This window comes from Apium graveolens, chromosome 9, assembly GCF_009905375.1.
Source record: "Apium graveolens cultivar Ventura chromosome 9, ASM990537v1, whole genome shotgun sequence".
In the NCBI taxonomy this organism is placed as follows: domain Eukaryota; kingdom Viridiplantae; phylum Streptophyta; class Magnoliopsida; order Apiales; family Apiaceae; genus Apium; species Apium graveolens.
This window is the reverse complement of record NC_133655.1, coordinates 115425338-115439559: the sequence shown is the minus strand read 5'-3', so window position 1 is coordinate 115439559 and position 14222 is coordinate 115425338. Positions and strand designations below refer to the sequence as shown.

General features: G+C 32.8%; 1 protein-coding gene across 4 annotated transcripts; it reads right to left on the bottom strand.

The window, feature by feature from the left end:
• Positions 1 to 9105: 9105 nt before the first annotated feature.
• LOC141687441 (subtilisin-like protease SBT4.12) lies at positions 9106 to 12567 on the bottom strand. Of its 4 annotated transcripts, none has more exons than XR_012561018.1 (7): positions 12291 to 12567; positions 11875 to 12048; positions 11758 to 11793; positions 10377 to 10475; positions 10035 to 10298; positions 9847 to 9961; positions 9106 to 9568 (listed from the first exon to the last, which is right to left on the bottom strand). XR_012561018.1 is itself a non-coding variant. In XM_074492717.1 (7 exons), exons 2-4 carry the CDS (start codon positions 12062 to 12064, stop codon positions 10432 to 10434), a joined length of 270 nt encoding a protein of 89 aa, XP_074348818.1. In that variant the 5' UTR covers positions 12065 to 12078; positions 12291 to 12567; the 3' UTR covers positions 9106 to 9568; positions 9847 to 9961; positions 10035 to 10298; positions 10377 to 10431. The 4 variants fall into 4 exon arrangements, 2 of the variants coding, with proteins under 2 accessions (XP_074348818.1, XP_074348817.1); XR_012561019.1 differs by having other exon boundaries at positions 11875 to 12036; XM_074492717.1 differs by having other exon boundaries at positions 11875 to 12078.
• Between the last annotated feature and the right edge of the window lie 1655 nt (positions 12568 to 14222).

The following is a 14222-nucleotide window of genomic DNA, read 5'->3' as shown; positions in this document are numbered from 1 at the left end:
TTCTACTTTTGGGAACCAAATATTGTATAATTATAACTTGTGGCAGATAATGGCAATTAACTGTAAATTTGTCAAGTAATCATTTTGGGTTGTAATAACTTTTAAATTGTGGATTCAAGGACTTGTACTTATTTCAATTTCATCTCTGAGACTATAACGAGTTGTGGTGTGTGTTAGTGTGGGGTCATAGCATAAGGTTATTTATTATAATTAAGTGAAATGATATTGTGGAAAGAAAGACCGTAACGACCCGGATTCCCGACCCCGGATCTGGGGGTGTTACAAACACCAATCATAGAGGAACTGGAAGTGCTTGTAGAGTTAAAGGACCTCATTAGACAAGAAACAGGAGATGAGAAGTTTTATTCATGAATGTATCTGTTAAATTCAAGAAATCCTTATGTATAAATGGTGTATTTCCGTCAATTCTTATGTAATGTTCTATTGTTCATCGTAGCTTGGGGTTAGTCTTGTTACCAGGCATGAATTTGTAATAAGCAATCTTCTCACAAATTGGGGAGATTGTTGTGCAAGACATGCCTGTACAATAACAAGACTAAGTCAAATTGACAGCCCTAAGATTCAGTTTTATTGGTAACTAAATTTGTATTATGTATTGTATTACTTGAGTCTGTAAAAGTGTAAATAGATTAGACTGGAGTATTTTTTTGTAAACAGTCTCAAGTCTAAGAATAAACTCGTGAAGAAGATCATGAAGATCATGCCTCAGAGAAAGTGTGAAGAAGCTTGGAGTTGAATAAATCTGTTTTGAGAAAAACATTCTAAATCAAAAAGTCTACAAGTCACAGATCAAGTCATATAGAAAAGTCATTCGAGAACTCCAGAATGACTTATCGACAAGTCAAAAATAGCTTATAGAGAAGTCTCAGAGATATCAACAAGCCAAAATGAAGATGTGAAGATTGGAGGTATCGACAAGTCATTTCGGTATTAGAGAACTCAGAGATATCGATTAGCCAAAATAAAGATATGAAGATTAGAGATATCAACAAGTTAATTCTACATGCAAAGACTTGGAGACCTCGACAAGCCAAGCTCATTCGAGAACTCAGAGATCTCGACAAGTCAAGTTCAAATTCGAGAACTCAGAGACCTCGACATGTCAAGTTCATATTCGAGAACCCAAAGACCTCGATAAGGCAAGACACTTGTAGAGAACTAAGAGATCTCGATAAGTCATTATACTAATCGAGATGTTAGTTCTTTATTTCAAACTTGAGATCTTGATGTAAAACTCAAAGTACAAAATGTAGACCAGTTAAAGATCCAAGATTATCAATCAACAAACAATTTAATCACTGATTTGAAAAGTCTACAAAAAGCAGCTTGAAGAGTACAAGATCAAAGGCCAAGATTAACTGACAAAGTAAAGTCACAGACATGCACGATTTGCAAAGATACACTAATCCAGAAATAGAAAGTTTTAGTTAACTTAAAGTAGGGTTTAGTACATGCTATTGCATGCTGTGCAAAACCTGTTTTTACTGTTCTATAAAGTAAACATTGGATACTTTGTTTTAGAAGTAACAAATAGATCTAAAAATCTTGTAACTCTTTCAAGAAAGAAGCTGATTTCTTTATCAACAAAGAACCCAGAAATTTGTAGCAAGGAATACTTGATTTTAATATAAAATTAAGTGAGTTTTGAAGATAGTGTGTTCATGTGCATGTTTTATTATTTCTGTGAATACACTTTATCTCTACAAGTTAAATTACTTTGTTCACCACACCCATAACACTTCAAAAAGCTTAAAATAATCCAAAACACATTCATCCCCCTCCCTCTGTGTTGTATTCATTACCTAACAACAATCTTCTCACAAATTGGGAGAGATTGTTGTGCAAGACATGCCTATACAATAACAAGGCTAAGTCAAATTGACAGTCCTAAGATTCAGTTATATTGGTAATTAAATTTGTATTATGTATTGTATTACTGGAGTCTGTAAAATGGTAAATGTTCAGACTGGAGTATTTTCTTGTACATAGTTCAAGCCTAAGGAATAAACTCTGGAAGAAGATTAAGATAGATCATGCCTCAGAGAAATAATACAATAGCTTGGAGCTGAATAAATCTGTTTTATGGAAAATATTCTAAGTCAAGATATCGACAAGTCACAGATCAAGTCATATAGAGAAGTCATTCGAGAAGTCCAGAATGACTTATCGAGAAGTCCTGAATGGCTTATCGAGAAGTCTAAGAGATATCGACAAGTCAAATGAAGACATGAAGATTGGAGATATTGACAAGCTATTTCTACATATCGAGAACTAGGAGGAGATATCGACAAGTCAAATGAAGACATGACGATCGGAGATATCAACAAGCTATTTCTACATATCGAGAACTAGAGGATATTGACAAGTCAAAATGAAGACATGAAGATTGGAGATATCGACAAGTCAATTTCTCACATAGAGATCTTAGAGATATCGACAAGTTAAAATATATATAGAGATCTCCGAGATATCGATAAGTCAGTTCCACATGTAGAGATCTCAGACATATCGACAAGTCAATTCAAGTGCAAGTATTTTAGAGAACTCGGAGATCTCGATAAGTTAATTATACTTATCGAGATGTCACTGCTTCATAGATCAAACTGGAGATCTCGATATACTTTTAAAGTACAGAATGCAGACAAGTTAAAGATCCATATTATCAATCAACAAAAAATTCAATCACTGGATTGAAAAGTCTACAAAAGCAGTTTGAAGAGTACAAGATCAAGGGCAAAGATTAACTGACAAAGGAAGGTCACAGATCTACAAGATATAGAAAGACTTTCTAAGCCAGAAATGGAAAGTATTAGTGACAGCTTAGAAAAGGGTTTAATATATCTTATTATATGCTGTGTAAACCTGTGTTTACTAATTTATAAAGTAAACACTGGTCCTTTATTTTAGAAGTAACAAACAGATCTAGTTTTTCTTGTACTCTCTCAAGATAGAAGCTGAGTTCTTTACTTACAAAGAACCCAGAAATTTGTAGCAAGATATACTTAATTTTAATACAAAATTAAGTGAACTTGGAAATACTGTGTTTGTTGTGCATGCTTTATTAATTCTGTTTAAACACAATATCTCTACATATTAGACTGCTTTGTTCACCATATACAAAATAGTTTTAAAAAGCCTAAAATTCAAGAAAACACATTCACCCCCTCTGTGTTGTATTCATTATCCAACACAGCTGAAGGTCCTTGTCTAGAGGGCCTAAGAATCTTAGTTAATCACAACCATCATACTTACAAAAAGGATGTTGACAAAAATCTAAATTTCTTGAGGGTGCTTCTAGCCCCCAAAAACATGCTAAGGGAGAAGATAGTTGATATCAACATGAAAGATGTTGGAGTTGATAGGTGCATGCAGGTTTCTCTCTCATTTTTAAAATTAAGAAGAGCCTCAGAAATGGATATCTTCATCAATAAACTCAAGGTGATGATTCTAGAAGACACTCTCTTGCTAATGAAACTTCAATCAGGCCAACAAGGAGCTTTTCCTGAAGTCTATCTAAAACTTAGCAAGGGAGTGGCCTACATATGCCCTAACACCAGAAAATGTAAACACTTTCAACTCCCTAAGTATTGTGTCATGGCAAACAAAAGGTTAATGATGTTAATTGAAACTGAGCTGAAGAAATATAAGATCAAAACTGCAGAAGATCTTGAACTGATCTCTATTTTGGAAAGATATCTGAGAAATGCTGAGAGCATGCTGCCAAATACCAAAATTAATGAAAAAGATGATGACATGGATGATGATGAGCAAAAGAAAGATGAACACAAATCTTTTGGCTCAAATCCAAGTCAAACCAGCAAAAGCAGTGGGAGTTATAAAGATGGGAAAAGTAGCAAAGATGAGAAGAAAGGAGAGATAAGGATGAATACAAGAGGAAGAGCAACAGAGATGGAAAGGACACGAAGAAAACACATATAATCCAAAAATTTACAACTCTACAAACCTCAATCCAAATCCATAGCCAATCAAAAACTCAAACCATCAAGCCTAAACACTTCTACAAACTCATAGCCAACTCTCTACTAAAAATACATGTTCTAGCCAAACAAACTTCTTTGAAAAAAATAGTCAAACCTCCAACATTCAAGACACAGTCAAAACACACATCAAGTCCATTGGAAGAAAACTGAAGAAGAACAAGGTTGGAATGGGATCATTTTGGAATTATTTTAATCAAGATGACTTTTTTTCAATCTCCGAAGAAATCTCAGAAGATGATTACAATGAGCAACAAGTTGAATTCATAAAAAAAGTCTATGTGGATAATTTGGGAGAGGTAAAAATCTACTTCAAAGATGGCTCATTCAACCTACTCAACGAAGAAATAATTGAAAATCACTCAATAGTGGAACTTGAAAGGGTGATTAGTGTGATGAATAAGAATGACTCGTACACAAACTTGAGAAAGGTAGAACTTCATACAAGGCTAAGAGACAGAGAAGAAAGAAGAACAAGGGAGAAGGCTGAAAGAGAAGAGAGTGCTACTAGAAAAGCTAAGGAGTTGGAGATGTTTGAGAAGAGACCAGATAAACTGAAAGCTAGAGGATTGAGCATAGATACTGAAAATGGTGTGTTTCTAAATATCAAGACTCTAATATTTTCAAGGTTCAGAATTCAATATCTTGACAGTTACTCTATAAATGAATGGCTAAAGCTTGTGGAGGCACTCAGAGGTACTGAGATTATTAAAGAACTAGAATGTCTTGTAAGACTCAAGGAGTTGATTAGGTCTCATCCAGGTTATGAAGATTTTAGATGATTCTATAAACTCAACTCTCATTATAACTGTTAAGTGACATTTATTTATAAAAGATCAAACCTTGTATTTTTATTTGTTTTTCAGTTTAACTTGGGATTAGTCTTATTATCATGCATGAATTTATGATAGGTGATATTCTCACAAATTGGAGGAGATTGTTGTGCAAGACATGCCTTAACATAACATGATCAAGTCACATTAAAAATTCTAAGATTTAGTTGACTTGTAATTTTATGTACTCTGTAGCGGTATTTCTTGAGTGTAAAATTATTTGAATAGACTGGACTGGAGTATTTTTATGTAAACAAACAATAAGCTAGGAATAAATCTATAGAAGAAGATCAAGTATGATCATGCCTCAGAATAAAGATAAACTGCTTCGTGAAGAATAAAGTTGAAGATTGAAAAATATTCTAAGTCAAGAAGTCATAATTCAATTTGGCCTATAGAGAAGTGGAGATGTCGATAAGTCAATTCAGCATGTAAGGAAGTGGAGATATCGACAAGTCAAAATACATACAGAGAAGTGGAGATATCGATAAGTCAAAACACATGTAGAGAAGTGGAGATATCGACAAGTCAAAACGCCTGTAGAGAAGTGGAGATATCGACAAGTCAAAATACATGTAGAGAAGTGAAGATATCAACAAACCATTTACACATGTAAAGAAGTGGAGATATCGACAAGCCATTCTACATCAGCCATTCTACATCTTGACATAGACAACCATATACACTTTGAAGATCTCGATAAAAGCCTCAATTACAAAATACATTTATAATGAAGATTCAAGATTAGATGTCAACAAAGCATTTTATCATTGAAATGGAAAGTCTATAAATGCAGCTTGAAGGATGCAAGATCAAGGGCCAAGATGAACTGGACAAATGAGGGTCATTAACCTAGAAAATTGTATGCAGATTTGCTACACTTAAAATAAAAATAGACAAAAGAACTTTAGAATATGTGTTAATTTATTTTAGTGCAATTCCTGTAAACTGTGCATGTTGATCTATAAAACATGTCACGGGCCCTTATAGTTCCAAAGCAACAAACAGATCTCTAATTTCTTGTATTCTCTCAAGAAGTAGCCGAGTTCTTAAATATTTAAGAACGCAGATTTGTAGCACAACATATTTGGTTTTTAATATAAAGATCAAGTAAGTTTTGATAACTGTTTTTGTGTCTTTTATAGTAAATTTAATTATCACTGCAAATATAACATAGTCTGTTAAGTTTAAGAGTAAGCCAAACACGTAACTTAATTTTGAGCAAGAAAAATCAAGATCACACATTCATGCCTCCCCCCCACTCTGTGTGCATTTCATACCTAACAGGTAACCAAAATGGATGTTAAACCAATTATAACTCATTTCAATTATTATACTTTAGTATAGATTAAACTCCAACATGACTTGCAAGGCTAACTCCTGAGCAAACTAATTTTACCAAACCTGATTTATGAACCATTTATTCATATACTTAACATGCATCCCGAGCAAATGTATTAGCTACTGAACCTAACTCTTGAGCCAATTTATTAGAAATCTTCTGAACCTAACTCCTGAGCCAATTTATTCACCTCCGAATTTTACTCCTGAGCCAATTTATTAGAAACTAAATCATGAATAAATTTATTAGTTTTCGAACCTAATTAGTGTGCCTTTTATAAAAATATGGTTGTTTTTGGGATTTGAACTCCCGACCCTCTAATAAATTCACTTAACTTCATAATCAACTAAGTTATGATAACATTTAGCCTTGTGATGTAATTCATTAACTACGTACATAAAGATTTCTTCGTTTATAATCTCCTTAATAAATAAGAAATATAGTTGTAGATTATTGCATGATAACTTGTATGTATTATTTTATTATAAATAATTATTTGTAGGTCTTATATCTATATACACCCATTTTGATAATTTATTTTCTTATAAAATTAGATAAAGTAAATATTATTTTGAGATGTATGATTTGGTTAACAAAATCGCAAATGAAATGCATAACATGTTTTAGTTAAACTTGATATTACAAAATTATATTAAATTGATTACTCAAACTAGAATCAATTAAAATATACTTATTAAGAAAATATGAACGTTAAGAAAATTTTCAAAATAATATTTAAATAAATTCTGGATTACATATCGATTATCAGTTAATAACTACGCAGAATATGTAGTTCCTTGATAAGACGATATTACAAAAAATTATAAACACTATACAAAAAATATTAGATTAATTACCAAAGTAAGAAAAATATGAATTTTTGGATTTTTTTGAAATTACAATAAATGAGATTCGAATTCTTTATCTTTTTTCCGTTACGGTTATGTAACTAGATATAAGACGGTATCATACTCAAGATTGTGGATGTTATACAATAATATACTATGTAATATATAAGTGATGATGTCAAAGATTACTAAAGATAACAATATCATTAGTGTTCCTGATCAAAGTATGAAGCTAAGCTAAATGAACATCTGATCTAAGGAGAATAATGAATGTTACTTTTCATAATCTGTTAAGCTTGGGGTTAGTCTTGTTAACAGGCATTAATGTGTGTTAGGCAATATCCTCACAAATTGGGGGAGATTGTTGTGCAAGACATGCCTGTATCTCAACAAGACTAAGTCATATTGACAACCCTAAGTAAGTTGTATTGTTATCGTAATTTGTATTTTGTACTTGTTACACTTAAAGTCTGTAAAAATGCAAAGGAGCAGACTAGAGTCTTTTTCCTGAAACAGTATCAAGCCTAAGGATTTTATCTGGAAGAAGATCAAGAAAATCATGCCTCAGAAGAATTTTGAAGAAGCTTGGAGTTGAATAAATCTGTTTGGATAAATATACTCTAAGTCAGGAACTCTACAAGTCACAGATTTAGTGTTATAGAGAAGTCATTCGAGAACTCCAAATGACTTATCGAGAAGTCAGGAAAGCTACAAGAGAACTCAGTGAGATATCGACAAGTCATTTCTTCACTAGAGAACTCAGAGTTATCGACAAGTCTATAGTCATTAGAGAACTCTGAGTTATCGATAAGTCAAAGTCCACTAGAGAAATCAGAGATATCGATATGTCAAAATTCACTAGAGAACTACTGATCGAGATGTCAAGATCTCTATGTGCCTAATTGGAGATCTCGAGTAAAATTCTCAAAGTACAAAATCACAGACCAGTTCAATATTCAAGATTAACAATCAACAAACAATTCAAACAGCTGGATTGACAAGTCTACAAAAAGCAGCTTGAAGAATGTGCAAGATCAATGGTGAAGATTAACTGACAGAGGAAGATTAAAATTATCACAGGGTGCTAAATATATGCTAAGCCAGAAATGGAAGATCTACTTTTCTATAAAAAGAAATGACAAGTGACAGTTTAGAAAAGCTAATAGCATGTCTTATTGTACACTGTGTAAACCAGCAGTTAACTAAATTATAAAGTTAACACTGGTCCTTTAGTCAGTTGTAACAATTTAGATCAAATTTCTTGTAACACTCTCAAGGAGAAGCTAAGCTCTTTATCAACAAAGAGCGTAGAAATTTTGTAGAAAAACATTCTTAATTTTAATATATAAAATTAAGTGAGTTTTGAAAATTTGTGTTCTTTATTTTCTGCAAGCTTAATCTCTGCGTGAACACATTTTACTACAAGATTTAATTTACTTTGTTCAACCATACACATTCAAGAAAAGCCCAAAAACAGTAAAACACATTCACCCCCCCTCTGTGTGTTATTCATTTCCTAACAAGTGGTATCAGAGCAAAATTTGAAAGTAAACAGATTCAAGATCTTGAAAGAATGAACACTACACCATATATGGGCTATTGCAACACCAAGAAAGTGTAGTATAAGACCCCAAATATGTTACAATAGAAGCTTTTGCAACGTTTTTGCTAAAATTCAGTGTTGCATTTGTAGCCGTTGCAATAGACCCCTGTAGCAACATTTTTTGGAGTTATTGCAACATTTTCAAAGTATTACAATAATCATTTTGTTGCAATACTTTCCTCTATTTTTGTAACCCATTAATAATGTTGCAATAGACCTCTACAACTTTTTTTTGTAACATTTATTGAGGTAAAAGTGTTGCAAGAAAAATTTATTGCAACACTTAGCTGCAACATTTTTTTGCATATTGTAATGTTTTTTAATTTTTAGCAACATTTATCTGCAACACATAGTTTTCTATTGTAATATTTTCACATTATATTAGAAACACATATGTGCTAACACTTTTCATTATTCCATATTTTACTATCATGTTTTATTTTTCATATAATACACAAAATAATACAAAAAAAGCATCCTCATTCCAAATTTTTCTTACTATCGAATCCAACAAAATAAATATTAATACATCCCAAACAAAATCGGCTTATTCTACATCATCCTACATCTAGTACTTGAGTCTAAAGTCCAAACATATATTGGCAAATATTCAATAACTTTCACTATTGGCTACAGCTCCCGTGTAAAATTTTAATACAGGCTGAATTGCATTTCAACATAGGAACTTGTATGTCGTTCCCATTTACTTGGCTTCTGTTTCCTTTTCCGACAAGAACCTGTACATGTTTATATATTGAAATTTTGAATTCTTAATGTGCAAGATGCTCAGCTGGTCTTATAAGTCTTTTCCATGGGAGTCTTCCATATTGTTCACAAGCTTTGTGCAGGCCTGCAAGTTCTCGTGGGATAGCTACGGAGAGTGCACCACTACCTTTTAGAGCAACATTTCCATCATACATATTCTACAGGAAGGAAACAAAATCGCAAAACTTAACAAGTAAATATGAGTTTCTCAACAGAACTAAAATATGAATATCGATTGTTGCTATATAATTTTGTAATCTCATAAATTATAACTGAGATTTTTTTCACATTAATGTACATCATATAATTAGTGAGGTTGAATCATTAATAATGTACATATTACTCCATTATCAGTTATCATTACTTTAAATAAAGCCATAACAACAAATTTTCAAGGATACATTTATCCATAATTTTATGTGTGATATGCACTGGCCTTAAGAATGTTATGTGTTAGAGCTGACGGGCCTCTGGATGAGAAACTTGGGATTACAGGTGCTGGTGTGTAATGAACAGATGTTTCTGACTTTAATATTATTGCAGCTGGAATCCTGTACAACTTATTCTGATTAATAAGTTGCTACAAAATAGAAACTGCATATGTAATCAACAGTATTTTCTTACCTATTTGACTGTATAAAAGAGAGAATCACATTTCCTTCCCTGAAACTTACTGCAGTAAGTGGATAAGCCAGATCGGGATAGTCAGCCAGATCGGGATAGTCAGTGTTTGGTTCCAGATATAAGTCATCATCTACCAATACCACTCAAAGTCCACCTAAGTCCATAATATTCATTGCCTTTCCAGATCCTTCTTCATCCTCGTTGAAGCATAAAACAATTTTCCCTTTAACCTTGCTTGCATCTAATGAACCTGATTGACAGTTTCTGAAGACATCCCAGATATGTAGTAAGGAAAAACTGAGTGTGCATGCATTGATGGCCCAAAGAGTATATTTGTTTTACCTTGATGCACAGTCCTCGGATCCATTAACTTTGGCCAAGACACCATCAATCAGGATTATATACTTGTCAGCAGGATTGGAGCTGAAACTTGGGGAAAGCCTGTGCACCAAAAAAATGTAAATAAATTTAGATCATATGCAAATTATATTTGGAATAGCTAGTAGCAGTTCAAAATCAACAAAGTGAAGATAGTGAATTCAGTTAAAATTCCGGCTTAAACGATTATATACTATAAAAATATTTATCTTGTTCCTTGCTTAAAAAAGAATGAATATTGATTTAATTCCATTTTATATCTTTTCTAAAGGTATGCATAACATAATTTGAAGCTGATCCACTAATAGGGAATAAATAAAACTGACTTATCACTTAAACACATAGCAGATACACAAATTTTTCTAACCCAGCTATTTCAAGTTAAAATCAGGATATTTTACTTGTTAACACATTGGTCCCATTACACATTGTAAACTCAAAAGGGCATATATAAACTAAACACTTATTCATCCCCGCCTCCCATGTGTTCATTTCCTAGAACCAGTTTGGAAGATTTTATACGATAAGTATTACTAGGTGAAGGCAACAGACTGGTTTATGAGAGAAATCCTTTTCCGAGATGATATTTTTACATTCTAATGAGTTACTATAGCATAAGAGGAAATTTTTATCAAAGGCTATCAGGTTTTTACCCATTGTACGCTGCTATATTATTATAGCAAAAGGTTTATATTCATATTGAACTATAAATTTTTTTTTTGAAAACAATTCATATTGTTCTATTGTTTATATTGTTTTAATTACCCTCAAATTACCTACTAATGTCTTTTTATCAGTATTAGAAAGGCTTTAATTTGCTAGATGATTTTCACTAACTAAAACTATTGTAGTTGCTCTGTATCATATTAAACTACCATTTAAGGATATCTGGATGACGATTTCGCAGTTTCTTACATAGAGCAGCACAAGAAGCACGTTAGAGTAAAGGATTAAGATAACTAAGAATACAGATATACCATCTACTATTTTCTACATTTGAAAGTCCTTTTCTAATCTTTTATTCAGTCACTTTTATATTTTTCTTATGTTGGATCAGATGGTTAATTTCTCCTTTAATATGCAGATGAGAATCAAATGACTTGCATTAATTCAACTACCATCAAGTAGATTCATAGTTAATTTATTTTTGGAAAATAGTGTATTCATTGTCATTTTTATCATGTCATTATAATTAACTTTGACAAGAAATGTGAATTCTAACACATCCAAGTGAAAAAACAGAGAACCAAATAAAGCATAACACTATAGTAGAACTGACCTGATGTGCATAGAACTTGATACATTTTCATTATAGAAAAAAAATATACAAACTTGAGCAACATACCTTGATCATTAAAGCTCTTGGATTCAGGCCAAACACCTGATAACCAAACAAATTTCTAAAAATTAATAATCTGAAAATTCTGAAAATCGTAAAAACACAGCAAACAAATGAATGCACCTGAATCTACGACCCCAATTATAACATCCGCTCCTTTATCAGTGGAATTCGTGAATGTAGAAGTAGCAAGCAACTCCTGATTCTCGAGAAAAGACCACGACCTGGTGGTGTGGAGTTTCAACATTCTGTTCTGAAACACAGATACTACTCCTGGTACTTGAGCTACCAGGTCAACTTCAGTTTCAGACATGTGAACAACAAATCCTGAGAATCCATATCAAAATTTTGTATTGTCTTTGACCAAAACCATATCTTAATTCCACTAATTCAAAAATTCTACTAATCTAACCAAACACAGGAGCTTTAATCAAACAAAAATTAAGAATACATAATCCAATATATAATCAAAAACTTTCACTTGTATACATATATACACATAATAATCATATATAATCAAAAATAGATGGGTAATCTACCTCTAACCGAAACTTGAATTGAATATTTACCCTAATCTTCGCTCAAATCAGTTCTGGGTTTTGGGGTTTTACTCTAATCGACTTTACCTAATCGACTTTATGGAACAAGGAAATATATAAGGGATGAGTGACATAGATGATTGATTCAGATGGGTGAGAGATGGCTGAGACAGATGAGCGAGAGAGATGGGGGAGAAAGAGACGGTCGAGGTAAAGATGAGCGGCTGAGAGAGAGATTTGCGAGACTAAAATCTGTTGTTTTCTGATATAAAATTTATTTTGAGTAAAAAAATATTTGGTGCCAATTGTTATCCCGCCCATTGAAAATTTTCAACTTCGCCTACAAATTTCAGTCAATTGGATTAAAATGTAGCATGTATTGTAATACTTTTTTAAAAATATTGCAATTCTTTCGAATTGTGAAAATAAACTTTTTGTTTGCAACACTTTCATATATTTTGTAGCACTTTTTAAAAGTGTTGCAATATACTAGCAACTTTTGTGGATATAGTAACAGTTTATGCAACACAAATGCATATTGGGCTTGCAATAAGTCATATATGGTGTAGTGGAATACACATAAAATCAGTAGCATCAAAATTCCTATCTTTGACAAAGCTAACTACACTCTTTAGAAAAAGAAAATGATGTTGTTTATCAGGATGGCCAATCCCCTCTACATTCAGATCCTCAAGAATGGGCCCTTCAGTCCTATGGTTAGAGTTGAGGAATCTACAGATGGAGACATGGTTATCCCAGCTCATTATGCTCCAAAAGATCCTTCTGAGTATACTGAGCCTGAAAAAGATAAAGTTTCCCTGGATAGTAGCTTACAATTAATATTGATTGAGTCACTTGACAATGTGATGTACAGCAACATTGTCAACTGTGACACTGTCAAGCAAATATGGGAAAAGATTGAGATACTCTGTGAGGGAACTGAGGAAGTTAGGTCAAACCAAAGAAGAATACTGATTTCACAGTATGAGGGTTTTATGGAAAAGCCAAAGGAAAGCATTACTGATGTGTTTGAAAGATTCAATAAGCTAATAAATGACTTTCAACTTCATGACAAATACTTTGGAACAGAAAATCTCAGCAATCAGGGAAGGAAGAGACTTGAGCAGAATAACACTAGAAGTTCTATATGGAATTCTCAAAACATATGAACTAGAGATGATTCAAAGGCAATCATTGAGATCTGGTCAAATACATGTTGTGGATGGCTCAAGTGCTTTAATTGTCAATGAAAGCCAGATATCTACTGATGAGCCAAGATCTCAAATTCCAGTTGCCTCAACAAGTGAGCAAAGAATAAATAATTCACAGGATCAAGTCATTCTGGAATTGGAAAAAGACGAGTTCTACTCTCTTGAAGAACTGGATGAACTAGATCAGTTAATGGCCTATTTGGCTAGAAAATTCTCTAACATTAGAGTAAAGAAGCCAAGATACTTCAAGAGTAAAGGACGGTCTTTCAACAAAGACAGCAGCTGGAAAGAATTTCCCCTTGCTACTTTTCATTTTGATCGGAGTAAAAAGGGAAGTACAATTCTGATAGCAAGAATGGCTACAGGACTGGATCTGTTGACATATCTAAGATAAGGTGCTTCAATTGTGATGAACTAGGTCACTTTGCTACAGAATGTAGGAAACCCATGAAGGAAAATAAAGATAAAGCTTATCTTGAACTTGAAGCAAAGTATGAAGCTCTTCTGAAGAAACAGCAAAGCAAAGCTTATATTGCTGAAGGTAAAAGTTGGGATGACTCTGAAAATGATGAAGATGAAGAACTTAGAAACTATGCACTCATGGCCTTGGAGCAAGGAGAATCATCCTCATCTAAATCACAGGTACCAACTCTTACCACCGTTGATTTAAATGTGAATCAATATAAGGAAATTTTTGAAAAGATGAGCACAAAAATGTTTC